General features: G+C 55.0%; 5 protein-coding genes across 5 annotated transcripts; 3 read left to right on the top strand and 2 right to left on the bottom strand.

Moving 5' to 3' along the window:
- The first annotated feature begins 11 nt into the window (after positions 1-11).
- LOC6615122 lies at positions 12-1244 on the top strand. The gene is made up of 2 exons (XM_002039502.2): positions 12-174; positions 342-1244. The coding sequence occupies exons 1-2, from the start codon at positions 118-120 to the stop codon at positions 1179-1181; spliced, it is 897 nt and encodes a 298-aa protein (XP_002039538.2). The 5' UTR covers positions 12-117; the 3' UTR covers positions 1182-1244.
- Positions 1245-1328: 84 nt separating this feature from the next.
- Positions 1329-18453, bottom strand: LOC6615120 (probable E3 ubiquitin-protein ligase HERC2). The gene is made up of 11 exons (XM_002039500.2): positions 16551-18453; positions 14874-15442; positions 14261-14809; positions 13255-14192; positions 13032-13188; positions 11209-12971; positions 10776-11149; positions 3040-10708; positions 2476-2959; positions 2230-2406; positions 1329-2161 (listed from the first exon to the last, which is right to left on the bottom strand). The coding sequence occupies exons 1-11, from the start codon at positions 18451-18453 to the stop codon at positions 2009-2011; spliced, it is 14736 nt and encodes a 4911-aa protein (XP_002039536.2). The 3' UTR covers positions 1329-2008.
- A 1026-nt stretch (positions 18454-19479) lies between these two features.
- LOC6615118 (syntaxin-16) lies at positions 19480-20882 on the top strand. Its single transcript, XM_002039498.2, has 3 exons — positions 19480-19675; positions 19750-19883; positions 19946-20882. Exons 1-3 carry the CDS (start codon positions 19595-19597, stop codon positions 20781-20783), a joined length of 1053 nt encoding a protein of 350 aa, XP_002039534.1. The 5' UTR covers positions 19480-19594; the 3' UTR covers positions 20784-20882.
- On the bottom strand, positions 20862-21790 carry LOC6615117 (RNA-binding protein pno1). The gene has a single exon (XM_032725413.1). The coding sequence runs from the start codon at positions 21692-21694 to the stop codon at positions 20972-20974; it is 723 nt and encodes a 240-aa protein (XP_032581304.1). The 5' UTR covers positions 21695-21790; the 3' UTR covers positions 20862-20971.
- Positions 21791-23846: 2056 nt separating this feature from the next.
- LOC6615116 lies at positions 23847-24585 on the top strand. The gene is made up of 3 exons (XM_032725586.1): positions 23847-24226; positions 24283-24411; positions 24480-24585. Exons 1-3 carry the CDS (start codon positions 23886-23888, stop codon positions 24484-24486), a joined length of 477 nt encoding a protein of 158 aa, XP_032581477.1. The 5' UTR covers positions 23847-23885; the 3' UTR covers positions 24487-24585.
- Positions 24586-26633: the final 2048 nt, after the last annotated feature.

Here is a 26633-nt window from a genome sequence, read left to right as displayed (position 1 = left end):
CTTCGTTGCTTGTCATTAGGTACTCGTTCGGAGCTACAGGCAGAACACACTCAGCTCTCACCCGGAACCGACCCCAAATCCAGATCTCCAGATCCAGATCCAGATCCAGTCCTAGCAATGGCCGACGGCTTTAAGAAGTACTTCAATGGGACAACCATCAATGGACGCGCTAACGTAAGAGTGATTCTATTGAACGCACACAAGATTACATGAGCCATCGCTTTGGAGCTGTTGATGAACACAAAAGAACGTTTTCAGCTCCAAAATGAAATTCGAAATTATTAATTTAACATTTTAAGTCAAATATTTTTCAAATACACACTTTGACCCCCATTTTGCAGGTGGCAAAGGCCACATACGCCACGTTGGCCCTGTTGTTCATCGTGTACAAGCTGCGGCGCGGATCCGGCAAGTCCGGCGAGTTGGCCAGCGGCAAGTGCAGCTGCGAATCGGACCACGAGTCGTCCCTCAATGGCGACGGCGCGGATCCCGACTGCTCCGTCTGCCGGGAGCGATCGGAGCGGGCAATGACCGAATTCGATCGCGAGCAGCAACGCCGGGCGGCGGGCGAGGATGGCAATGGTTGTCGCGACGATCCGCCGCCGCCACCACCTCCGCCCGCATCGGGAGGATCCGGCTCTGCTCCGCGCCGCAAGTGTCCCTGCGAGGAGCCGCAACGGCGGGCGGGGGGAGCCGTGAAGCATAGCAGCCACAGCAGCTGGGCGCGAGGTCAGCAGATTCAGCCGCCCAACCAGTATCAACAGTACGCACAGCCCGAGGCGGAGCAAGTGCGTCCGGCTAGCCAAGTGATGGGTCAGGTGCACGACGCCTTCTACAGGGTGCTGCGAGGAGTCGTGGGAGCCGTTTTGGGCAATGCGGCGGTCAGCACCAGCGGCACCGCTTCCGATTCCCCTGCTCAGGCAGCCGCAGTGGAAGTCTCGCGGGATGAGCTGGAGGAGGATGAGCGTGACGACGGTCAGGACGATGAGACGCCGTTGAAACGCCGCACGTCACCGCGCTCTTGCGTGCCCAACGGCGGCCAAGAGAACGCCTCAGGACAGCCGGAGGAACTGGGCCGGGAACAGGCCGACGACCACCCGCAGGCGGAGGAACAGGCGGAGTACAGCGCCTTCAGCGATGGCTTCGCTTCCGGCATGTACTTTACCAGCGATGAAAAGTAATAGGCCTATGCTTTTGAGATCTGCTAAATTTTTAGTCTAAAATAAATACGAAGAACTCCTTTATCTCAGCATTATGCTTTAACAATCCATTACTTGGAGCCCACGGGTGGATCCTTTTCTTTCAGTTGTTGCGAGTTACATAACCGATTGCTTTATAAAGTATTTTATTTAGCTTCCGTTTAGTTCAGATAGAGTTTTCTTTGCGGCATCTAACTTTTAAATAGATCATCATTAGAAACGTTTTCAGCCCCTTTGTGTTCTCGGGGGTTATCAATATCAATTACATAGCTTATTAACTGGTTTGGGCGGGGTTTCGGACTCGAGATGGATGGGAATGGATTGGATTGGATTGGATGGGATTCAATTGGGTTGCGTCTAACGTTTAAGCCTTGTGTATAATTATGAGTGGACTTCAACTAACATTTATATTTAAATTTATATGTATATATAATATAATATGGAAATAACTTTAACGTTTTGCTTTTTGGTTTCATTATGCGATCGACCGATTCTTTCGCTCTCTCGCCGTCTCTCTCTCTCTCATTCTCTCTCTCCTCATTCTCCCTCGCTTGCCGTCTCTCTCGCTCGATTCGTCGTCTTGCTCCGATTCAAGTGCTAATTTAAAATATATGTTTATACGTGTATATATGTGTACGTGTCGCGTGAGTGGGTTTAACTTGAAGGCTTCGTGTGTCCTAGTGGGTGAGGATCGTAAACTGCGGGGAGATCCGCCGGCTGCCAAGGTCTCCGATGGATCCTTGATCGATTTGTTCGGTAAGTCGTTAAGTTAATTGTTCATTTCGGGCAGGATGGACAGTGGGTTCGGTTCAACCCTCGTGGCTAGCCACCGACTCCAGGTCGCTGTTGTCCTCGCTGCCGGTGGCCTCGGTGGGTTCGCCCATGGCCACGCGTGCGTACTCGTCCGTATCAATGCTCTTACAGAAGTGTATGGCATACTTGAGCTTCTCGAGGAGCACGGCCTGCAAAAACAAAGGTTCGGCATTAATCAGAATCAGTGTTGGACGCAATCGGTCGCCATTGTCTTTACCTTGCACGAGTAGCGGGGCATCTTGAGCAGAAAGAAGCACGTGTAGCTCTCGGGCAGGAAGTGGTCAGGCGGATTCTTCTCGAGCACTTGCAGCACAAAGTCACGGCCACGGAAGTCGGCAATGGTGCGCGGCAATCGGGTGCGACCCCAGACGAACCGCAGGAATAGAGAGCGCTCCTGAAAATGTTTAGTTTCAATTAGGATTGCTGCTGATGCGAAAGTACGGCACCGCCATATGGGACGCACCTGATTCGTGAACTCCTCCATCACCTCCCAGAACCAGGTGACCAGCGCCGAGCTCGGATCGAAGCCCTTGTAGGTGGCCACCGACTTCAGCAGGCCCAGCGGAATGTCCGGCGAGCCGCAGACCATCGCCTGCAGCTCCGCGGCGGAGAAGAGCGAAAGCAAAGGCACTGGAATCACCTTGGACATGCCGTCCCGAACCGCCTTCACCTGCTCATCGAATTCGTGCAGACGGAATCCGAGCGCAAGGCGGACATACTCCGCCCGGTTCCTGGGCGAGATGTGCGTGTAGCGCGTGGACAGCGGCACCTCGTGGCCACGGGCCGAGGACGTCGAGAAGGGCAGTTCCAGCGCGGTGAACAGCTTCGGGTCGTCATCCATATTGCGGATGCAGAGCAGTCCGGCCACGTAGTCGCGGTCCACCTCGGTAAGATCCGTGGGCCGTAGAACCTCGCCCGTCAATTGACGCCACACAGGCTCCGCCAAACTGAAATATCAAAACAAGGTCATTAGTGACATAGTGGCCCAAGGATCGGTTATTGAGGTATCCCTCAACTCGACACTTACTTGATGCTTAGCGGCGATCCTGTACGCACGGCGATGCCCATGAGGACGCCAAGGAAGCGGAACATGTTCATCTGGAGTACCGAGGACAGGGTGGGGTCCAGCAGGAAGCAGTCGCGATTGGCTCCCGCCTCGCCGCGTCCGTTGGGCGTGTTGATCAAAAGCGGCACGCTGCCGTTCTGCAGCTCGTCGCACATCTCAGCGATGGATTCGCTGTAGCCACCGCCGCAGTCGTCCACACTCTCGCCCACGAACTTCACCTTCCAGACGCGGTGCGGCAGAGCCAGCGCCTCCTGGGTGAGCAAGGGCAGCTTCTGCACCATCTGGCCAAAGACGCTCTTCATCCCATCGATGCCGGCCAATCCGTTGCACCGATTGCGTGAGCGCTTCACCTGGATGCGATTTAGCTCGATGACGGGTCCGTGCTGCTTGTCCCGCACCATCGTCGTTTGGATGACCTTCCGGAAGGCAGCCTCCTTGATGTTGTACACGAGCACATCCTTCAGTGCGCCCAGACTCAAGTCGCCGGAGATGGGCAGCATGGCCAGGCAGGGACACACCAACTCCGAGAAGTGGTGCAGCAGGATAAGGCGGGCGTGCAGGGCCTCAGGCGCCAGATCGCGCACCAGGTCGTACTCCAGCGGTGGATTGGGCAGCGGACGTAGGCGCTCGCTTAGCTGCGATGTTGATAGGGCCAGCGTGTGGGCGGATCCGCAGGTGACCTTCACAATGTGCTTGCCCTGGAGAGCGGCTACCAGGCGCGGCCGCTGAATGGCTGTAACCGTGCCGTCGCCCAGTTGTCCTTCGTCGTTGTCTCCCCAGGTGTACACCTCGCCGGAGTCGCTGCAAGCGACGCAGTGCAGCGAACCGGTGGCAATGGAAATAATCTTCTTTCCCTGCAGAGCAGCCACCTTTTTGGGCCGGCGGACATGGTCAACGGATCCGTGGCCCAGGCGATGGAAGTCTCCTTTGCCCCAGGTGTACACCGCTCCGGATTTGGTGAGTGCCACCGAGAACTGCGAACCGCACTCCACCTTGACCACTCCCAGTCCGGCCAGACTCTCGATCTTGTACGGCAGCTTGCAGCCGTCGCTGCCGCCGCGTCCCAGTTTGCCGTAGTCGCCATCGCCCCAGCTCCATACATTGTCGTCGTCCGTGATGCACAGCGTCTGGGCATCTCCGGAGCCGCAGGCAATATCGATGGCCCGATAGCCGAGCAGCGCCTCCACCAACTTGGGTCGCAGCTGGTCTTCGGAGTCGCCGTGTCCCAGTCGCCCGTAGCGTCCTTTGCCCCAAGTGAGCACATGGCCACTGGCCGTGATCGCCGCTGAGTGAGCACTGCCGCATGCAATGTCCGCCACGCTCATCCCGTTGAGGTGCTCCACCAGCTTGGGACGGTCGTAGCTCATGCGGTTCCCGTGGCCCAGCTTTCCGTCCTCGCCCTCGCCCCAGGCGTACACCTCGCCTTCAGTGGTCAGTGCCAAGCAGTGTTTTCCGCCGGAGTTCACAGCAACCTTCTTGACGAACACGTGCTGCAGGGATCCCAGCAAAGTGGGAATGGCCCAGCTGTCGCTGCCACCGACGCCCAGTCGTCCTCCAGATCCGTATCCAGTGGCAAATAGTTTGCCATCGGGCGTCACCGCAAACAGGGATTGCTCTCCGCCGGCCAACTGAACTGGGCGAAGAAGGCTGAGTGCCTCGCACGGCGTTGGCGTCTTGATACGGCTGCCTTCCAGTCCGCCAAGCTGCCCGCGGTGGTTGTGGCCCCATCCGTATATGGTGCTGGCTCCACCCCAGCTGAGTGCCCAGTCGTCTGGTCTCCGGTTGAGCCACTGCAGCAGTTGGGCGTCGTGCGGAGCTTGAAACAGAGTGTGATCCTCGTGCAGCAGCGTGCTCGTGGACTCCAACTGGTGGGCATGACAGTGTAGATCCGGCTGCTCGCTGGTAATTCCCGGCGGTGGGGACACATTGCTGACCGTGCTGGACGACAGTGAAGTTGTAGAGTTCAGCATGGACGCTCCGGGCGATTGGCAGCCAGGATTGGCATTGGAGTTCGAGCTCGAACTGGGCAGCATTTCGGCAAACTTCTTGCGCACCTCCAGGCAAAATGCCCGCGGCAGCTCCGTGCGCCGGATCAGGGATTGGGCCACTCTAACGGCGATGCAGTATCGCTTGAACCAGGCCCACTTGTGCACGTCCCCAGTCGAGGAGATGGCACCCGGGGCTGCTGACGACGACGATGATGAAGTGGCAGGCAGTGAAGCATCCAGCTGCATGTCGCAGGCCAGTGCAGCCAGGGTCTTGAAGTAGTCCGAGTGCATGAGATGTATGCCTCCGCGCACCTGCGGCTCCTCGTACTCGTACTGGCGCAACAGCTCCGGTATCAAGGGCTGGAGCAGCGTGGACAGCGATGGATCCTGTGGTCGAGGCGCTTGCTCCAGCAACAGTACGGCGTGCAGTTTGCGCAGCGACCATATCCTCTGGGCGGTGGTGAGGGCGCCCAGTTGTGAGCAAGCTGCTAGGGCGGAGGCCAATCGGAGCAGCACACTCGGTTGTCGAGGGGCAAGTCGGGAGTCCAGCAGCGACATGACCAGTGCCATCGAGGGTTGCGACAACACGGCTCGGTCCGATCCACTCTCGCCCAGCGTGGCCGCTGGCATGATGGCGTGCACCCAGAAGCGCCAGCCCCATCCGTTTACCGAACTGTCCGAGGAGAATTTCCAGCGCAACTCGTCGCCCGGCACACGGATCTCCGGAGCCCAGTGGGCAAACTCCCGGCCCGAACGCATGGCCAGCACCCGACCAGTGCCGTCCATGATCACCAGGGGATCGTTACGCTTCTCGGTGCTGCACTGGCTGTCGAACTCCAGGCGCAACATCTCCGCACCGGGGATGCGTACCACTCCGGTGACGTTCACGTTGTCCACGTAAGGGTGGCTGCTCTCCTGCATCACCGGTTTGGGCAACTTACCAAGGCAGTGGCGCGAGGTGCACAGGTCCTCCAGTTCCGTGATGCACGTCTCAAGGAGCATCGCAGCCACCGTCGGCGTTCCAGCTCCCAAGGAGATTAGGGTGTCGGCGATGGTCTGGGCTGTGCTCGGTGGTCCACATCGTCCGCAAACTGCCAGTTTAAGCAGCTCCACCAGACTCTTTGCCTCCGACTCACCCAGCAAGCCGCCGAAGTCGTCTAGGCCGTGGCAGTGGCTAATGTGCGAAAGCATCTCCTCCTGCTGCGTCATGGTGGCAGCCATCACGGACATGGCGCTGGCCGACATCCGAGAGTGCTTGTGCTGGGGCAAGGCACTGCTGGAGAGCGATCCCGACATGGACAGGGATCCAGTTAGGCTCTGAAAGGCGCTCAGTGGGCCGGCGCTGAGCGGTGGCAGAGTGTTAGCCCCGCCGGACAATCCTCCGGTCACCGCATCAACGGCAGCCTCGGGACTATGCTCCTGCAGACCGGCATCCGTGGCATCGGCGGGCGCCTCTCCTCCACCCTGCGCAATCGTTTCCGCCAGTTGCAGCGGTGCTCCCATCATGGGCCCACCTATGAGCTCCTCCTCGCCTCCGACGGCACCCCGCTCCTTAAAGTTCACCTTGCTGTGGCTGGTGAGTGCGGCGACGATGAGCTGGCGGGCCTGCAGGATGCTCATGGCACGCAGTACGTGACCCAGAGCCGCCTGCCGTGCGGCTGGTGTCTCCAGAGCCAGGCTTTCGCTCAGACTACTCTGGTTCAAGGGCTTAGCCTCCAGTTTCAGGGTTTGCACTGTCTCCGCTTCGTATATGCCCAGGCTACTGCCGCCCAGGGGGTCTCGAGTGCTGCCGAAGGGCACGGGTCCTCGCTTCTCCTCATCCGAGGATGCGTTGGGCAGTCCCCAAGCGATGGAGTGCGAACTGCCGCACGCAACGCGATTTACAAACACCGCATCCAATCCGATGACCAAAGCCGGTTTCTTGTTCACAAACGTGTTGCCACTGCCCTGTTGTCCGTGGTCGTTGTCGCCCCAGGCGTACACCTGGCCAGCATCCGTGACGGCCAGGCAGTGCAGGGCACCGACGGCCACGTGGATGACCCGTCGGCCCCGAAGTCCTCCAATGGGCTGCGGCTTGCGCACGTGCTGATCTCCACCGTGGCCCAGACGGTAGTAGTCGCCTTTGCCCCAAGTCCACACTTCTCCGGCTCGCGTGAGTGCCAAGCTGAACTGGGCTCCACACTCGATCTGCACCACACCTATGCCCGAGAGACGTTCGATCTCGTGAGGGGTGTCGGATCCCTCGCTGCCGCCGCGTCCAAGCTTGCCGAAATCACCGTCGCCCCACGAGAACACGGCTCCGTCCTCCGTGAGGGCAAGGGTTTGTGCATCCCGACTTCCGCAGGCCACTTGAACGACCCTTCTGCCCGCCAACGCCGTCACCAACTTGGGCTTCAGCTGTGTGGTGTTGTCGCCGTGGCCCAAGCGGCCGTACTCACCCAGTCCCCAGGTGTAGAGCTCGCCCTGGCTGCTGATGGCCGCCGAGTGGGACGAGCCGCAGGCCACATCGCGGATCTTCTTCGCTCGCAACGCCTCCACCAGTCGTGGCTTGTCCAGCGTTGTTCGGTTGCCGTGGCCGAGCTTACCATCCTCGCCCTCGCCCCAGGAGAACACCTTTCCATCCAGCGTCAGGGCGAGCGCGTGCTTGCCGCCGGAATGCACGGCTACCTTCTTGACCACATACTGATGCAGCACGGGCAGCTGGTGTGGTAGTGGCACATTGTGGGTCACCCCGAGGCCGAGGCGACCGTTCGTTCCCTCGCCGCATGCGTAAACCTTTCCGTCTTGGCTCACGATGAACAGACTCTTGGATCCGCCTGCTATGTGGATGGGACGCAGACGACTAATGGTCTGCGAGAAGGTTGGCACCTTCACCTTCGAACCTTTCAGCCCGCCAAGCTGTTCTTTGTCGTTGAGGCCCCACACCATTACGGTGCATGGTAGATCCTGCTCGGGCGCCGCTGCGGCTTCTTCGTGGGATGTGCTTACCGCTCCGGCTCCTGCTGTCGATCCAGGTCCCACTCCGGCGCTGTACTCGCTGGCCAGGAACTGTGCGTTAGCCAAGATGTGCTGGAGATCCGGTTGCTGGCGGCGACCTACGAACTTAATGCCGTGAATCTTGCACTGGATGCCGTTGTTCTGGCACTGCTTCACCACCACCTCCACCCAGGGGTAATAAGTGGGCACCTGCTGCATGAGCAGCACCCGGCTAGCACCCGCTGGCACTGGGATCCATGTGTACTCCTTCAGGCTGTCGACGCAGTCGCCCACGCGGATCTCCAGCAGCGATGGCATGTGCGAGTGATCTTCGGGACTAACCTTCAAAGTCAGACTGTGGACGAGGATGCGGTCGTGCAGCTCTAGGCGGATCCAATGGCGGCAAGGTCCGCTAGAACAGCTCTGCCACGGCTGGTTACTGCCATTAAGCAGGTGTTTGGCTGCTGCCTCATTGGAGCTTACGGTCAACGAACGAATGCATCTGGACCAATCCTCGATGAGATCGCTGGGCGCCATCTGGCTGCAGGACTCTCCTAGAGAAGGAAGGGTGGCGGAGGTGGGCTGCGATGCCACCAGTTCCACTTCGTTGATGTGACCCTGCCAGGCAGGCAGGTCCGGAAAGTCCACAGTGAGTTGTTTGCTGCTCACTGAGCTCACCACTCCAATGGCCGACGATCCCTGGCTTCTGCCCAGGCGCAGCTGGCACAGCATTCCGTAGCGCAGCGACGAGGTGCGCAGCCTTACCCGTGCACCCACTGCGATGGGCGGAGGGCGGGGCTGGTGCTGGGTCAGAGCAGCCTCCACCAGCTCGATATGCACAAAGCACACCCAGTAGGTGCTGCCGTGATTGCGCCAGTCGACTTGAACGTTGAGATCATGCAGGCCTTCGGTGTCCACGATGAGCACGGTGCCCATATCGCCGTGTTTGATCTCTTCAAAGTCCCGACAGCAGCGCACCGTCATTCCCGGGCGAACTAGTCCCCGTACATACAAGGCGTAGAGATCAGCAGTCTGGAAATCCTTGCGAGATTCAAACTTCACTGGTGGTGCGGGTCCACTGACGGCCATCGGTTGGCCTTCTACAGTGTCCGATGAAGTGGAGGACGAGGTTGTCGAATTCGAACTGGGACACTCATTATCCGAATCCGCCTCTGGATCGTGAGACGAGGCTGAAGACGCCAGTGGCAGCGTATCCTCTTCGATGGTGTTAGCACACACATCCGGGTGTTCCAGGATCCACTGCACTATCTGCTCGGGGGTGGGCATTATCTCTGCTTGCAGCGACAGTTGCTTGAGGGCTAGTTCCACCGTGCGACGAGTGAATCCCATTTCCATTATCTGCCCAATTAGCTGGGCATCGGTGGCCGCCGCAGGCCACTTGGATTTCTGTTCCACTTGCTCCGTCGGCTTCTGCTCCTTCCTTGCCACATTGTAGACAGGCACTCCGTGCACCATTGTCGGCTGAGGTGGCGAAGAAAGGGCGCGACCATTGGGAGGAACACCACCACCCTCGCTTAGCTCCTGGTGGGCCTGGGTAGCCAGAGATTGAATGCAGTTGAGGGCGGCTGTGGCCAGATCCATGTAACTGTAGCAGGCCTTTACTGGGGACGCCTGCGTGGCTCGCAAAAGGATGCACTGTATCAACAGTTGCGGCTCCTGGCCACTTCCTGTGGACAACTGCTGGTCTTGCTCCCCAGGCTGTTGTGACTCCGCATCGCTTCGGTCCGGCTCATCTGCACTGGCGTATATGCTCCCTGGTGCTCGTTGCTTGAGGATGCGACGCAAAGCGACTTGGTGGCGATACAACACGCCGTTTGTGTGCAGCACCGCCATCTGAAGTTGCTGGGCGCGGAGCAGAGCTAAGTCCAGTCGACCATCGGCGCTACTGGGCAGTTCCCGGAGTCCCGGTGCTGGTCCGTACAGTAGCACTGTCCAAGCGTTAAGCAACATCTCGTTCATAGGCAGACGGCTCAAGCTGAATACGGTGTGATCCAAGTGCGGCATCACCGCTGGCAGTTGCACCTTAACGAATCCCGCGCCAGATCCCACACCTCCGGGCGCAAGGAGACAGCGGCCCTTGGGCGTGAAGCTGGCGATCACCATGTGGCTGCTTTCGTGGAAGCAGTGTAGACCGACGCGTGGACGCAGATCGTGTCCACCCATGGCTCCGAGTACACCTAGCACAAAGACCTGTTCACTGTCCAGAGCCGTGGAGTGCGGCGATTGCTCGGCTAGCAGCTCGGCGGCTACACAAAGCTTCTGCGCCAGGAAGGAATTGATGACCGGGTTCCAGGAGGGCAGCGTGTGCAGACGCCGAAGTAGAGCGACGAGCTCCTCGGCCACGCTGCCCGAATGCGATGCGGTGAGCAGCACGCGTGCCTTGCCCTCAGCCGTGGGCAGCAGACTGGCATCGCCTGGACAATGTAGCGCGATGCGTCCCAGGGTGGCAAACAACTGGTGGACCAAAGCGGGCATCCGCGGCTCCTCCTCAGCGCCCCACTGTGCCAGAATAAACTGCAGCAGGCGCAGGCAATGGAGCTGTCTGTACACGCCCGCCTCGTTTCCCGCTGGCTGTTCCAGCAGCGATAGATAGTGACTTAACCATCCCGGTGTGCTAAGCTCCAGACAAAGCCGTGGGCAATCTCCTGAAAAAAGCACATTATTGTTAGCCACTCAAACGATTCTTGTTTTACTACCACAAAGGACACCTACCAGATATGGCTCGAATGAAGCCCAGGTTGAGCCATCCCAATGCATAGGAGATGTTTGACATCGATGGTTTGGGGTAGATGATAGTCCGAAACATGCTGGTCATGCCACGCAGTGCGTTCTTATCCAGCTGAGCCCCGTGCAGGCCAGTTCCCACCGCCAGAATCTGAAGGAGCTTGGCGGCGCAGTGGCGTAGCAATTTCGATGGATGCGAGTCGCTGGTGGGTGAAGCTTCGCTCCCGGACACATCCTCTCGCTCAGGCTCCGTGGGTGAGGCGACGTTGAGAGCACTGTCGGCTAGCTGGAGATCGTACTGACCCTCCTTGCCCATACGGTACGAGTTGGTGGCTCCGGTGTACCATTCCACACGCACCCACCTGGACAAGAAGGTCATTTAGTTGTGATATCAGGAAATAGAATCTTCGCTACAACTTACCCGTCCTCGCCCACCTCACTAATGATGCGACCCTCGCCGGGCGGATTGCCATCCTGGTCACCCCACTTCCAGTCCGCTCCCCTCACAATTCTGGTGCCGATCTTCATCAGCTTTGCCAGATCGGGACCACTGAGCTGCGCCTTACTCGACTTTTGCTTTAGCACGCTGTCTTCGTACAGGATACTCAGTTCTCCGTGCACCTGGCCGCCGGTCGCGCCTTCGCCGCCCGTCTGCGCCAGCAGTCCAAGCACCGTGCCCAGGAGGCCGGAATTAATGAGGAAGCCTAGCTCGTTGGGGCCCAGCTCCTTGGCCAGCAGTCCGAACACGCTCAGGAGGAAGCGGGCGCGCGGCAGGCGCTTTAGGAGCACATAGGTGCCTAGATTGGTGCTGTCCTTGCCGCGGGCGTGGCCCTGCTGCTCTTGGTTAACCAGACGACGGAGCTCTCGCACCGCCCAGTCAAGGACACGAGATTGTGCCAGGAGTAGCCTGGCTTTTTGATAGGCACTTATCATGTTCAGCTGACCGAGAACGTGCAAGGAGCTTCCGGATCCCGTAGATCCTCCTCCGGAGGATGTGGATTTCAAGTGCAGTCCGAGAAATCCGTTTAGCAGACTGTACTGTGCCGCGTCCAGCAAGCCGTGTAGTTCAAGCAGTTGCTGGACAATCTGGAGCCCGGCCAGCCTCAGTTGGTATCGCTGCATCTGGCAGTACATGGCCCGTCGTGCCGTCTCCACATCGCAGCTGTCCTGCAGGGCAAAATCCACAATGTCCTGCATGAGTGCCGGGTCCAGCTCGCCCTCGCCATGGATCTGGCGTTCATTCAGTCGCCTTAACAGAGTTTCCTCTTCTTCCTGCTCCTCTAGCTCCTGTTTGGGCATGACCTGGGGTTTTTTCTCATGCTCCTGCTGAATGGAGGCATTAAGCAGATCCTCCGGCTTGGCCGGCTGCCGTGAGGAGCGCAGCTCTTGAAGCAGCCGGCGCACAAGCATCTTAAAGCGCGGCGGGCGCTGCAAGATGGGCAGTCGGCGTAATCCACGCTGCTGGGGACTAATCGCTGGTCGCACCTCGTAGAGCAAGAAGCGCAGGCGCTCTAGAATTGGGGCACACACCTCCTTGTAACTGCGGTTCAGTTGCTGCCGTGTCCGAACCACTGACCACTTGGCCTGATGCACAAGCCTAATGATTTCCCCGAGCTGTCTTGGCGGCGGCGACTCTGTCTCCAATGCGTTTAGCACCAGGCCACCGAGGTACTGGTGCCGGATGAGCACGGCGCTCAAGAGGCGCTCTAGCTCCTGGACGGGATGTTCCGTGGCGAACTCCTGATGCCACATCAAGTTGTGCGCCTTACAGTATCGCTCGGTGAGCGCCAGCCAAGCAGCCACAGGCGGTTCCGAAACGCGGGCCTCTGCTAGGCCGCTGATGAAAGCATCTGCACGCAGCTGCAACTGGGATTTGCCTCGACCCGGAGCCAGCTGCTGCTGCATTGGCAACGGAGGCGGCAGATCCGTGGGCGTGTTACCCGCTGTGCTGTGACAACTGTGGCTGCTGCGCGCCTCACCCTTCTCCTCGTCGAAGGGATTGCTCGGCTGGAGGAGCTGTAGCCCACCGCTTAGCAGGCTTGACTTGTCCAGCTGACGGCACTGCAGTTCCGCTGGCTGCAGTGCCGGTCCGCTGCACATCAGATTGGCCACTAAGCCGAGCAGCTGCGCCAAGGCGCATTCCGAGCTAAAGTGAGTCAGCCGACTGGGTCCAGGCGCCGATGACTAAATAGGTTTGAAACATTCGATTGGTCAGGGAATATCAAACATAGATTCGAATCTCACCTTCTCTTCGGTGCTAGTCTGGACCATGTACTTGCCCAGCTTGTGGTGCTCGAGGATGTGCTCCATAGCGCTTCTGTGCACCTGACTGCTCATCTCGGCCGTAAGGTCCTTGCCCAATCCCGAGTCCAAAACGCTTCGTAGTGTTTCCGACTCACAGCTATGATGCAAAAGATAAACGACAAATGAGTCTGCAATTATGCCGAAGATATGCAAGTTTACTTACTTGTATCCGCTTAAATCGCAAACGTATCCGGCCAGGATGATGCAGCGACTTCCATCGAGCAGTAGATTTTCCATGTCCGCACGGCGCACATAGTGCGTTTCGGGATCAGCCGGCGGAGGACCGCCCTTGGGTCCCCCGCGACAAATGATGCCTGGCCAGCCCATGTCGTCGCCGTCTCGCAATTCTCCTTCCCCAAGAGCTCGATTGAGTCTGTCTAGGACGCGAAGCAGAGGCAGAAAGAGGCGGGCCCAACGCAGGCCACCCAGACACTGAGGGCGATCGCGCTTGAGGAGCAATAAGCCCACCAGCAACTCGTTCAGCAAAGCGTCCGAAATATCCGCCTGGAGGACGCGGCCGAGATGGCCAACCATCTGACCAAAGGAATGTTCACCCGGCTCCCGACATAGCAACGCCAATTCGTGGGCCTTTTGTAATGTGGCAACGCAGGCGGGGATTAGCGCGTGCATGTACTGCAACAACAGCGCCTCGGCGCCAGTTGTTTCCTCCTCGGGCTGCGCCTGGTGGATGTGGGACAGCAGCAAGCGCTGGAATCGATGGAGCAGACTCAAGCTGGGACTGGTGCTCGGCTCCTGGTGCTGCTGCTCGCGCTCCTCCTCCTCCTTTTCCTGCTGCTTGCCCAGCGTGGGAGACAGTCGGGTTTGGGACAGTGCGGCATTGTTGCTCAGCAGTCGCGTGATCAGCTGCAGCAATGGCAAGTGGACTCCGTCGCCGCAGTCCGCGGAGCAGGAGCTGCTCTCCAGACGGATAGCGTGCTGCAGCGCCGACTCTAGGCCGCCTTCGGCCATCAGGGAGCTGACTAGGAGGTCTGTCATGAAGCGATGACCAGCGGAGGACGCCTGTCCAGGTTCCGAAGGCAGCAGCGATGTGAGTGTCTGGGCACGCTCCGCTGCTGTGGGCAGCAGAACACTCCATCCGTCCTATGGTAAAAGGTCAATGAAAGGTATTAGTGCGAAGCACATTGGATGTGCCCAACTTATGTATGTACCTGCAGAGCCTGTTGTGCGGCCACTTGTATTGTGCGAAGCACTTGACTGCCGCCGGCCAACCCGAGGATTCGAGTCTTGAGGCTGCAGAGAAGGCGACTGCCACTGGCTAGGCCCACCTGGCGCGGCTCTACCCCGTTGGCAATGAGGGCGAGCAGCTGCAGGCGGAACAGATTTAGGCAGGCCACGGCGATGCACTCGCTCTCCTGGTTCGGCGTTTGCCGGTTGTCCTGGCTGCTGCACATGCCCAGCAGCTGGTCTAGCAGACGGAACGTGGGCTCGCCCAAGTCAACGACAAAGGGGGCGCGCCGCGGTACACCCTGGTGGGAGCTCTGCGTCCACACAAGACTCTGGGCACTGGTACAGGCGATTCCGCTGGCCGGAAACGTGGGTAATGACACAAGAATGGGCGTTCGCAGTAAAGGCTCGCTGGACACGGAGGCTGGACAGATTTGCTGGCTGTCGTTGCGACCCCATCCGAATACCTCCCCGCTGCTAGAAAGCGCCAGACAATGTGCCACGCTCACGGCCACGTCCACAATGCGTTTGTGCTGCAGGGAAAACCAAAAGTTAGGAAAGGATTACAGGACAACGGGGTACCTGGCGGTAGCTCACCTGCAAGCTGCTAACCAGACGCGGAACACTGCACCCTTGGACACTGCGCTCCACCAACTGGTGACCCAAACAGGTGGCCTTGCCCCACGTATACAGCTGACCCTCGCTGCTGAGGGCCACCGAGAACTGGGAGCCCGCAAAGACGCGCTGCACCCGGGGTAGCGATTCCACAAGGATCGGCTGCAGGCTGCCGTTGCAGTTGCCATTGCCCAGCTTGCCGTAGTCACCGTCGCCCCAGGCGAACACCAGTCCCTCGGATGTGAGGGCCAGCGAGTGGGCGTCGCCGCTGCCCAGGGCCACGTCAACCACCATGTGGTCGGATAGGGCCACCACCAGGGTGGGCAGGCTGCGATCGTCGCTGTTCCCGTGGCCCAGCCGAGCATAGGTGCCGCGTCCCCAGGTCAGCAGGTTTCCGCCGCAGGTGATGGCTGCGCTGTACGAGCAGCCGCAGTATACCGACTGTACACAGTGCTGCTCCAGGGCAGCGATCTTGGTGGGAACGGCTCGGGCGTGGGTGTCCCCATGGCCCAGACGGTGATCTTCGCCGGTGCCCCAGGAGTAGGCGTTGTCTGCAACGAATTGGAAGCAGGGCATTAGGTTCATAACTACTATTATTATTAAGTAAATACTAATAACCAAAATGCCTGATCTGCAGCAGCGAGGCGGACAGAAACCATCCGACTTGTAGCTTTGCGTGCCCGACATACAGAGCGAGCCTAAAAGAAGCTATGAGCCACCATAATGTACGCCCATACTAACGTAATCCAGCTCAATGTTAATCATTGCGCAGCAGCTTAGAGCCTCCTGGCTCCTAAGCGAACCTTACGTCACTGTAAGGGGACAATCCTCCATGATCCTCGACGAGTCAGTTAAAGCAGCTCGCTCTACGATCAGGAACTGGCTGCATCACCTATGCGGGGAATTGAATATGCGAAGGTAAAGCACGTGCATATGTACAGCTGCTATACTCCCTCGCCTATAAGCTTGTAACCAACAAGCTAAGGAAGAGAGGCGTGTAACCCCATCCGACCCTGGGGTCCTGGCTAAAACTGTAGGGGAGCTATTCCCAATGCAGACCGCACTATGGTGACCAACAGAAGCCCCTGCCCCAGATTTCCCGTGCCTCACAGAACTGGAAGTCGTCGAGGCGGCCAAGCGGATCAAACCCAACATGGAATATTAAGATGAAACGAGTCCGCTCAAACGAGATGGCCAACAGAGTGGGTGGGTAAATCCAAACAGGTGTTCTGTGTGGTGGCGGGTGAAGAATAATACCTCAGCGTACCCGGCTTGTCGAAAAAGGCGACTAAAGGGTGAATGGAGGAGACACCATGGCCTACTCTTAAGGAAGGGAGTGCTATCTGGTTTCACACCCTGCTCATCGAAGTCATACCTTGACTGAGGGACTGAAGAGCACACGAAGGTTTTTATTGTTAGTAAGTAGGCATGATTCCACTACGGATTATTAATAGTCCATGTCACTTAAGAACGGTAGGTGGTATCTTTAGAAGATTTTAATTTTCCTGCCACAAGTCGAATAATAAAAAAATACGCTGAAAAGCGTGCTACGCTTTTTGTTAAATCTCTCGAAGTCCCAACATTTTAATGTAATGCAATAACCAACGAAACGAACTAGCAGTGGATACGAACATAACAGCAATTTAGAAATTCTCTTACGGTTGCTGTCAATGGCCAGAAAGTGACGACCTTCACAGTGGCCGGCGATGCTAATGAACACATCGTGGGCGACCTCCTCCATGGGCAGCGGTTCCGCTTCCGGTTTGGCCAGGCGCCAGGTGTACAGCTTACCCTCCTGGCTAAGGATGAGCATCTGCGTCTCGCAGCAGGCCACCTGCTTGATCTGGAAGCGGCAGCTAAGCGTGGGCACGCCCGCAGACTCTCCACTCCAGCTGAGCGTAGGCTCAGCGCTGAATCCCTGCTGATCCTTGGAGAGCGATGGCCAGCCCAAGGCGTAGATCCGCTGCTGAGGAGCTGAACTGGATGATGCGGCGGTTGCTTGTCCACCGCGTAGCAGGCAGCGCGGCATCATCGGCTGCACCATGCGGTCCAGGTGAGAAATGATGACGACTGCGGCGCGACGAAGGTCCACAATGGCCGCACTGCTCTTGGGTAGCGAGAGAAAGCGAAGGAAGGTCTCCGTGGCACTGGCCACTGGAGCAGGTTCACCGCCGGCGATTCCGCCTCCCTTGGCCGTGGCTCCAATCTTCTGGTATCGCAGCAGGATGCGCTGCAGCGGGGCGCCCGTCTTGCGTGGCATGTCCCGATTGTCGTTGCCCGCACGGTCCTTCTCCCATAGCAACAACAGCAGAACGACGCACTCGAGCGTGGCGGCCAGGGTGCCCTTCTGCACGCCCAGCTCCAGCAGAAGGCACAGCGCTGTGTGGCGGTCGTTTAGTGGTGCGGTGCAGCGATTGCCCATCGGATCACCGAGCGCCACCAGACGCAGGAACTTGATGGAGCGCTCCATGACATCCAGCCAGAGCGAAGAGACGACGGCTGCCTCGAACAGCGTGGCCTCAGGCAGTTCCTGCAGAGAAGCCAGCGCCTCGCTTAGCAGCTCGCTGCACATTTCCGTGTCCTCACCGGAGCGCCAGGCGCGTCGCAGGAAGGCGAAGCTGAAGTTCAATGCGGCATGGGTGGCTACGCGTGCCAAGCCCAGAGCTCCATGCTCCGCCGGCTGTTCCGTCGGCTGTGACTCCACTGCAGCATTGGCGGTTATGGCGGCAATAGTGGTGTTGGCGGTGGTGACACTGACCACCGCCTGTGCGCTTGTCGTGGACTGGCGCTCCCGTTCCCTCTCCCTTTTCAGGGCCACGAAGTAGCGCTCGTAGATGAATAGTTGCTGGCGAAGATGCTGGGCAGAGAGGCAGTTGCCGGCTGCGCGCAGAGCCAGCTCCTGCAGCTCCGAGATCATAGAACGTTGGCAGTCCAGACGCGCCTGCTGCGAAGGTGGCTGGCTCCAGAGCCAGCCGCTCAGAACCATGTCGGTGGCCTGGCTGAGATGGGCCGCTTGCTGTGCGGCGGCTTGGGTGGTAAGCTTCTTAATGGCCGTGTCCGAGTCCAGAGGCCGACAGCCGTCGCAGTTGCAGGCGGAGAGAGGGCCGCAGAACTCCGGCTGGCAGCAGGAGCACTTGAGCTGCTGAGCGCCGCAGTAGTGCTTGCCATCGTCGCCTAGGTAGGATAGTTGTCCGCGGGCATTTAGGAGCGGAGCGGTGGGCGACGAGACCAGCTCGCAGTCCTGAATCAGATGGTTCCACAGTACGGCGCCGTCGGCGGCGTTGCGCAGGGAGGCGATGAGATCGGCGCGCAGCCACTTGGCGTCCAGAAAGGGCAGCGGGCGCAGGTAGAGATCGGGCGAATGGCTGGGCGGTGCTGCTGATCCGGAACCTGATCCGGATCCAGATCCTGCTGCGGAGCCCGCTCCTGCCGCTGCTCCACTGGCACCTCCACCCCCTCCTACACCAACTCCAGCGGAGACTGGTGCTGCAGAAGCGGGCTGGCTGGACCCAGCACCTTGGCCACTGGATCCGGCTCCTCCGGTCGCCTGGCGGTTGAACATGTTTGTGTTTTGGCGTTGTCTTCCCTAGTGCTCCACCGGCGAAGTCAGGCTAGAAACGAGCACGACCACAACCACAACAACGGCAATGGCATGGCACAGTTACCCCTGCAAGGGGGGTGTGGTGGTGGGCTGGAGCGCGGGTTGGGGCAGGGGCGAAGGCGGGTCAATGTCGTCACTGGCACACACACTAAGCACACGCACACGCGCGCAAGCACACACACAACTGCAATCGGGCGTTCAGGATCAGGATAATTCGTTGTTATCCTTGTCCGCACTGCTCATTTTGTTGCCCCGCACGAAGTTATGACATCCTGACTTTTCCACCCGCACTTGAACTCTCCGTTTTCCGCGCTTGCTGCTTTCTGGTCACAATTGGAAGTGCCAGTTACCAGTACAATGCAATTCGAAATCAAGGAATTATTTTAAAATGAAATAAAATTGTTTGATGGCAATCGATATCAGGGGGAGGTGCAAACTGACTGAGCTATCAAGTAATCGATATGAGGGGGGCGAGCCATCGATATGTTTGGCTTTTGGATAGCTCTTCAGTGTTCGTAAGTCATAGGTTTGTGTCGCGGATTAAAACACAGTACAGTGGAAACTGGCTATTAGAAACCGTGAAGCCAAACTCTTAATGAGTCCCATGAAATCCTGTCAAGTCATATCAAGAATTACGCAATATATCAGACCCAATAGTTGAATTGCAATTTTTAAACATTAGCTTAAAACGTACTTTTTTTTACGTGACGGTGTATACATAATTAACTTTAAAAATTTGTTGAAACTCAATAAAGCAATGCTATTTTCAGTAATTTCCGATTATTTCTATTGGAGCTATCCAATCCATTTTGTATATTGAAAAAATTACTTTTGAAAATAGGCTGTTTAAGAGTATGCCTATATAGTAGAGATTCTACAGATAATAAGAAAAGAAATTTAAAATTTGTAAAAATCTGGGAAATGTAACGGTGCGTTCACGCCAGGGTGACCAATTCGTCGTGGCGACTATCGGTATTCTGGGCGAGCAAAGTAGCGGGCACACTGCGCTTCTGTGTCAAAACGAAACTGGAAAAAATCTGAGTTTTCAGCGGACTTGGATCAATTTTTCCAATCCCCAAGAGCTCGGGAGCAGAGGGTCAGGATGACGTCGCGCAACCTGACGGAGGTGTTCGTCATCATGCGCAACAATGCGTCCAAGAACCGGAGTCACTACGACGATCGGGTGAGTGCGTCTCCGTCTGGGGTCTTCGCTGGTCTCATCACCTAGCATATGTTTTGGGTTTGTCCGTCTTCCAGAGGGGCAGCGATGCGGAGCGCCTGCTGAAGCATTCGGTGCGCGAGGCGGAAGAGGGGCTGGAGCTGCAGGACGACTACGGCACGCCGCCCGCCTGGCTGGATAAGTTCGAGGAGGCGCAGTACACCATGTCCAAGTGGGTAAACGAACAGTAGTCCGTGCGCAGGGTTCAACTTCACTCCCATCACTCCATTGCAGGATCAAGCCGAAGCTGGATGAACTGGGCTCCCTGCACGCACGCCACCTCCTGCGACCCGCCTTCGATGATCAGCGGGACGACGAGTGCGACATCGAGGTGCTCAGCCAAATCGTCTCCAAGCTGATCACCTCCACGCACCGGCACATCCAGTGCGTGCGCAGCAGCATCGGCGTGGGCAGCAAGATGGAGCAGTGCCTGACCGCCAACGCGGTGCACTGCGCTCTGCTCCAGCTGCAGGAGCTGACGGTGAAATTCCGTGCCAGCCAGAATGCCTACCTGCTTCAGCTAAACTCCCGCGAGGAGCGCTCGCAGAAGTACTTCGACGACGGCGGCGGCGCTGGCGACGTCTTCACCAACGTGGAGCTGGGCGAGCAGAGCGCCGAGAACTTCGTCGACTCCTTCGACAACTTCCTGCAGCCGCCGGCGGAGGGCAAGTCCGGCAACGGCTATCTGTTCGAGGACGACGACCAGGCCATCGACGACCACTTCCAGAGGCCGCCGGCCAGCCGGATGACCCAACAGCAGCTGCTGCTCTTCGAGGAGGAGAACACGCGCGTGGCGCAGCACCGCGAGCAGGAGGTGACCAAGATAGTCAAGTCCATCTACGACCTGAACGACATCTTCAAGGACCTGGGCCACATGGTCCAGGAGCAGGGCACCGTGCTCGACCGCATCGACTACAACGTGGAGCAGACGCAGACGCGCGTCTCGGAGGGATTGCGCCAGCTGCACAAGGCGGAAATGTATCAGCGCAAGAACCGCAAGATGTGCGTCATCCTTGTCCTCGCGGCGGTCACCTTCTTCATGCTGCTGCTGCTCATCCTGACCAAGCTCTAGTTGCCCACGCGCCTCCAGTAGGCCGACCTCATTCCCGTCATTCGCTGTGTGTGTTTGTGTATATTGTAAATGTTTGAATACATGTTATTATATTTATTATTTATTGCTAATGCTAAAAAAAAACCGCAACTACTCCCTCTCAAACTCCACTCCAGTCCAGTCCAGTCCACTCCTGTCCGCTCTCCCAATCACATGCGCTCCGAGAGGCGCGAGGCGACTGACCGCAGGTTGCTGTACACCTTGCTGGGCGGCGAGCCGAGGATCAGGTTGCAGACGGCTCGGCGCGCCAGCTGAATGTTCTGGTAGCTGCCCAGGATGTGGATCTTGCTGTCGGCTAGCACGATGCGGGTCTTGGTCACGTTCTCGATGGTGAACTTGGTGCGGCCACCCTTGCCGGCGAGGCGGCCGATGGCGCGCGACTGATGGTCGCCGCGCAGCGTCTTCACGTCCTTGATTTCGAACGACTCGACGAACAGATCCTCCAGACGCAGCAGAGCCAGGGCGTCGTCCACTTCGAAGCCGCAGAGGAAGGCGCGCACGAAGTCGGCGCCGCGCTGCAGGTTGGCTATGTCCGGCGTCTCGGGGCCCACACGCAGCTCCACCTGGCGCGCCTTCATGTTGAAGCGGATTTGCAACTTCATGTGCTCCACCACGGGCGTAAAGATCTGCATCCAGTGAGTCTTGAGCGAGGCGTACCTGTGTGGCGGCACGGACACCTTGCGCAGCTCGCTCCTGGCCCGCTTCGCCTTGGGCGGCGCCGATGCTCGCGCAGATCCCAGCACCTGGCCCTCAATGCCGGTCGCCTCGTCCACCTGCATCTCCACGTCCTGCTGCCCGCCTCCGCTGGCTCCGCGCTTAGTGGCCCTCTTCGCCGGCTCGAATGCGTCTGCCCTGATGTTCTCTGCCTCCATGGTGCAATTTGTTGTGCTTCTACTGCGTTGTTTCCAATAATTTCTCAATCCAGCTGCTTTGTCTGCTCCACGTGCTCAGTGTGACCGTGCTTGAATCTGAGATTTCAGTTCACATCTGTAGCTTAATACCACACTATTGGGTTTCGACGAAAATACCAATGCGTACGTACAAATCTATACTGGCTGATAAGTATGTAGAATGTAGAATGTCGAAACGCCTGAATTCTTTATAATAAACTTTATTGGATTTTAAGGCTGCTCTAGGTGAGAATTCATATTTGATCGCTCATCGGATTATTGCTGTTTCAAAAGTAATAATTCAAGTACAGCATAAAGCTATGAGGTGACGTCACTGTCATATAGAACAACACAATGTAAATTCTCAACAGATGGCGCTATATGCAGAGGGTACCGAAAGGAATAATGGTTTTTGTTAGCCGTTTAACAGTATATATTTACAGCTGTGTTCATAAAAATAGCAATGCGAGGGAAACTAAGAAATACAAAGATATTTTTCCATGTCCCTTTTCGGACTTATCTTTCCACTTTTCCATATATTTTTGTAGTTTTTCATGCTATCCTTTTTTTTATTTACGTTCCCATTACGTGACCACATTCACAACTTTTAGGCTGTTCATAAGAATAGCAGGGTCCTGGTTTTGTCCAACGTAAAGTGCCGAAATGATCAATATTTTCTAAAAAGTGTTAATTCGTATATTTAAAAGGGCCATAAATTAAAAATAATAAAAAAATTATACTTTAGTCGGTAGAGGACAGCACTGCTCCCAGGAGAAAAGAATATTAATTCTTAAGCTAAGAAAGGAAGAAAAACATACGAGGACATTCAAAAAACCCTTGAATATTGGTATCCTTGAAAATGGTATCCAATGCCATTAAATATGAATGGAAGCCCGAAAACCGAGGATCGACGCATAGTTCGTTACGGCAAAGTTAATCCCTTTGCATCCTTTAAGGACATAAAGTCTGAGCTGAACTTGGGAATCAGCGACGTTACTATTCAGAGATGACTACGGAATCAAAATTTCAGTGCGAGGAGTCCACAAAAGGTTCCCCTACTTAGCATAAACTCCAATCTCCAAATGGCTTAATATCCTTTTGACTGATGGGTCAAAAATAGTGCTATCGGGTGGAACTGGTTCACTACTGTATATCTAACGACCTCCAAACACGGAGTCCCACCCAAAACACCCACTGAAGACTTTCAGTGACTTTCATGGTGGACCTAAAATCCTGGAATGGGCTTGTTTTTTTTTTTACAATGGTATGAGTCCGTAACATATGATATATGGTATTATAGACCAAAACGCATATGTAAATATACTTAGTGATGTCTTACTATCATATTCTGAATATAATATGTCCTTAAAATAGACATTCCAACAGGATAATGATACGAAACGCAGAAGCAAATCGGCTAAGAATTGGCTCACCCAAAATAGAATAGAGGTAATGCCGTGGCCAGCACCATTTCCCGATTTAAACCCTATTGAAAACCCGGGGGGGGGGGACATTAAACAATATGTGTCGATGCATGGATCAGGACCTGGTGGACTCCATGCCGCGTGGGTGTAAGTTTGTGCTGGATAACAAAGGCTATCCAAGCAAGTATTAGGCCCTAATTAACACATTAAAAAGAAAAACTAAGTTCGTTCGAAGTCAATTTGAATTTGGTTACTATTTTTTCATAGCACTGCTATTTTAGTGAACACCAGAATTTCTGCCTATTATGTTGTTTTTATCTATATTTTCGAAACTATTGAAGAAATGAATGTGAAACATTTCTTGAATTGTTTGAAATTAAATACATAATAATATTATAAAAACAATTTGACCATTAAAACTGTGAATCATAGGAATTTTTTAACTCAAACTCGCAGGTCCCAAGCACTGCTATTTTTATGAATACAGTATATACTCAATCTTCATTCTGGAATCGTATACAGATACCTGTTAATCATAATAATAATAATAAACATAATTTAAATATAATTAATATAATATAATATATATATGTATAATATAATTAAATATAATTCACTTTTGTATAATTATTGAATACAACCCTTTCATTTTCAATCAAGGTAACCCTGCCTACTTTTGACATTTGGCTTTGCTCTGTCCCTATAGAATTCAGTGCAAATCTAGAAGCCGAGCCGGAGAAACCATTTTCATGTCACAACGGAACTTCAAGATGTCGAATCCGAACAACGAAACCGATTCCTATTTTCTCCGGAATTTCCCGCATTTGGTGCAGCCTCAGATTCCGCGTGGATTTAATCAGGGGATGAGCAATCAGTCTACCCAGACTAAGACTTCGCCATGCAAGACAGCGAATAAGTCTACCCAGACGGAACCTGTCAATGATGACAACGTGCAAGCTAGCGTGATCGCAGTGCTGGCAGGATTGGACTCGATCTTGGACTTGCAGCTGCGTAGCAGAAGTCCTTCGCCCGAAGAGCACCAGCGCCTAAATGAGATGTTGACCGGCGACAACTGCGATTTGCTGCGCGAGTGAGTTCAAGTGATTAGTGGTGAGAGTTCTGACTTAAAATTGATGGTTTCATCAGAGTACTGGAGTCAAGGAAGCGAGCGCTTCCCGTGGACGACCTAACTGGGCTTCTAACTACGATACTAGAGCGAAATCCAGATGGGAAACCGCTGCCTAAGCGGCAGAAGCTGGAGTGTCCTCAGGGCAGGTAAACAAGTCTCACGAGCAATCATGTTCATTCTATACATATTCAATCATACATACATATCTTTTCAGACACTAATGCGGGCCTTCCTCAGAGCCTTTCAAACATGCGGGACATTAACGAAAAATGATACTTTGTGTTTCATTACAATTAATCAATAAATGCAATTGTTCAGAAGAGCTGTTTTATTTCACCAGTTAAGGTCGGTCAATACAAGAGTTTCTATACTAACTCTCCTTAAAAGGTCGTGCTATACTTATAAAAGGCACGCAAAAAGTTATACACCTTTAGCTTAGTAATGGGTATCCGATAGCCGACTCGACGTGGAGTATTTCCATATGTATGTATGTGTTACTTTTGAATATATATATATATATATATATATATGTATACATATATATATGTGTGTGTAAATAAATTCGTTTACTTAAATTATATAATTGGGGAACGGCATTAGAATGCCAAAATCGTACTATTATTAAGTGAATGAAATGTCAAAAATGAAACCATGCGTGTCCTGCGTGGCATAGCAGCTAGCTTTGAGGCCTGCGCTCGCCAATCGTTATCGAAAGATGGCAATCGAGTAAGCGGGTAAATTGAAATTTAGCCGCAGGCGGATATTAGGCTTTCAGATTAATTGTGGTCAGCGTCGGCGGCGCTCCTCCCGCAGCCATTAAAAGTTTCTGGGGCCGCAATGGGACTTACTTTTGCATCAACCGCAGCGATAAGAAGGCCATTGCAATGCCTCCTATTGCCCTGCACTTCAAGCAAAGTTAAGTAAGCCAAAGTGGAGTTAAGTAAAGTTAAGAGCGAGTAATGCGGCCACCGCAGGCAGGCGATAATCTCAAGCTTGCAATTGCACTGGCAATTTGTTTGTTATCTTCTCCGTTTCCGGTTTCCCACGTCCTTCCCCGTCCTCCTTCCCCTCCACCACCTGACCCTTTTCCGGCCTCTTGGGAAACTTTTCCCAGAGCATGAGCTATTTGAATAAGCACACTGGACAAAACTTGTTTAAGAACTACGGTATTACACTTCATACACATGTACTTTATGATTATGAAAAATGCAATTTATATATATAAAACATACATACTTGGCATCTGCCATCTATCCGTATATTGAAAATTCCATTGAGATCCAGTTTCTATTATCTATATATATTTTTGTTTGTTTTGTGGTTATTTAACACCCTGATGTGGTTTCAAAACTTTGTACGTTGAAGTGTTTATTTTCGTGATAAAAATCTTGTTTTTGACATAAACATACAAATTGTTATAGAAAGAAGTGGGTTAACCAGCTTAATTGCGATGCACGTTTTCAAAAATAATTGTGAGCAGAATGCGAATTAATCTACTCCTTTCATTTCGATTGGTGCATAAATTGTTGTTTCACTGATCTCGGCATTTGAGCACTTGAAACCTTCTTATATCCGCCAACCAGCTGAACTCGGTTCCTTTTTTCACAGTGCACAGAATTCGTCGGCGATATGAGTGCAAATCGCGTTGGCTTTCATTTGGCATGCACTCATTTGGGTTATCTGCTCGCCCACTTAATAAACTTAATGACTCTCGAAGCCGTTGGCTGCACATGATTTTGCCAGCAAAATCGCCTAAAAGCGCTCGCCTCTCGAGCTGTGCCACGCCCACTTCAGCCGCTCCGCCCACCGCGGAGATCCTTCCACAGCGCCGTTGTCCTCGGTAGCCTTGGTAGCTCCGAAAGCGACGACTTCAAAGGTTCTGAACGAATTGCACCAAAGTTATAATTAGTTGAGCTTAGATTCGGGCCAGGACCTCGAAGGCGAGCGTGTATCCTGCAAGTAAATCAACACCAGCTGCGCCCAAACTGAAGTACATATTTCGCTCGACATTTGTCTGGTCAAACGCAGATGGGCAAATCAATTTGCATTGATGGCTACTTATGTGTATGCACACTTGGCCAGCATAAGTCTTTTTAATATCTGTACCAAGTTATTGGCTCCTGTTTTCGCGCCACATTCGCAGTCTTGTGCCGCCAGGATAATCCGCTCAAGCGTCGCCCATTGCGGCTCCTTCTTTCCGCTGCCACTTGGCTGGCCATTAGTATAAGGTCCTGCGACACCAGCTGACTGCGCCTTGTGGTTGCTGCCCCGACGATTCGCCAAATCCTAGCGCTTTTGGTCCAAAGTCCTGCGGCTCGGAAGAATGTAAAACATTTGATTGCCTTGTTGTTCGTCGAAATTGATGTGC

The sequence above is a fragment of the Drosophila sechellia genome, chromosome X (assembly GCF_004382195.2).
Source record: "Drosophila sechellia strain sech25 chromosome X, ASM438219v1, whole genome shotgun sequence".
NCBI classification, from domain to species: domain Eukaryota; kingdom Metazoa; phylum Arthropoda; class Insecta; order Diptera; family Drosophilidae; genus Drosophila; species Drosophila sechellia.
Note: the sequence above shows the minus strand (reverse complement) of the source record. Positions and strands in the feature narration are given on the sequence as shown.

Coding starts and splice junctions, on each gene's coding strand:
- LOC6615122 (XM_002039502.2), top strand. CDS start 118: ATGGCCGACGGCTTTAAGAAGTACTTCAATGGGACAACCATCAATGGA. Junction 175..341: donor CCATCAATGGACGCGCTAAC/GTAAGAGTGATT, acceptor CCCATTTTGCAG/GTGGCAAAGGCCACATACGC.
- LOC6615120 (XM_002039500.2), bottom strand. CDS start 18,453: ATGTTCAACCGCCAGGCGACCGGAGGAGCCGGATCCAGTGGCCAAGGT. Junction 14,810..14,873: donor GTCTGGTTAGCAGCTTGCAG/GTGAGCTACCGC, acceptor TTTTCCCTGCAG/CACAAACGCATTGTGGACGT. Junction 11,150..11,208: donor AGTGAGGTGGGCGAGGACGG/GTAAGTTGTAGC, acceptor CTTCTTGTCCAG/GTGGGTGCGTGTGGAATGGT.
- LOC6615118 (XM_002039498.2), top strand. CDS start 19,595: ATGACGTCGCGCAACCTGACGGAGGTGTTCGTCATCATGCGCAACAAT. Junction 19,676..19,749: donor GGAGTCACTACGACGATCGG/GTGAGTGCGTCT, acceptor TCCGTCTTCCAG/AGGGGCAGCGATGCGGAGCG. Junction 19,884..19,945: donor GCGCAGTACACCATGTCCAA/GTGGGTAAACGA, acceptor ACTCCATTGCAG/GATCAAGCCGAAGCTGGATG.
- LOC6615117 (XM_032725413.1), bottom strand. CDS start 21,694: ATGGAGGCAGAGAACATCAGGGCAGACGCATTCGAGCCGGCGAAGAGG.
- LOC6615116 (XM_032725586.1), top strand. CDS start 23,886: ATGTCACAACGGAACTTCAAGATGTCGAATCCGAACAACGAAACCGAT. Junction 24,227..24,282: donor AACTGCGATTTGCTGCGCGA/GTGAGTTCAAGT, acceptor TGGTTTCATCAG/AGTACTGGAGTCAAGGAAGC.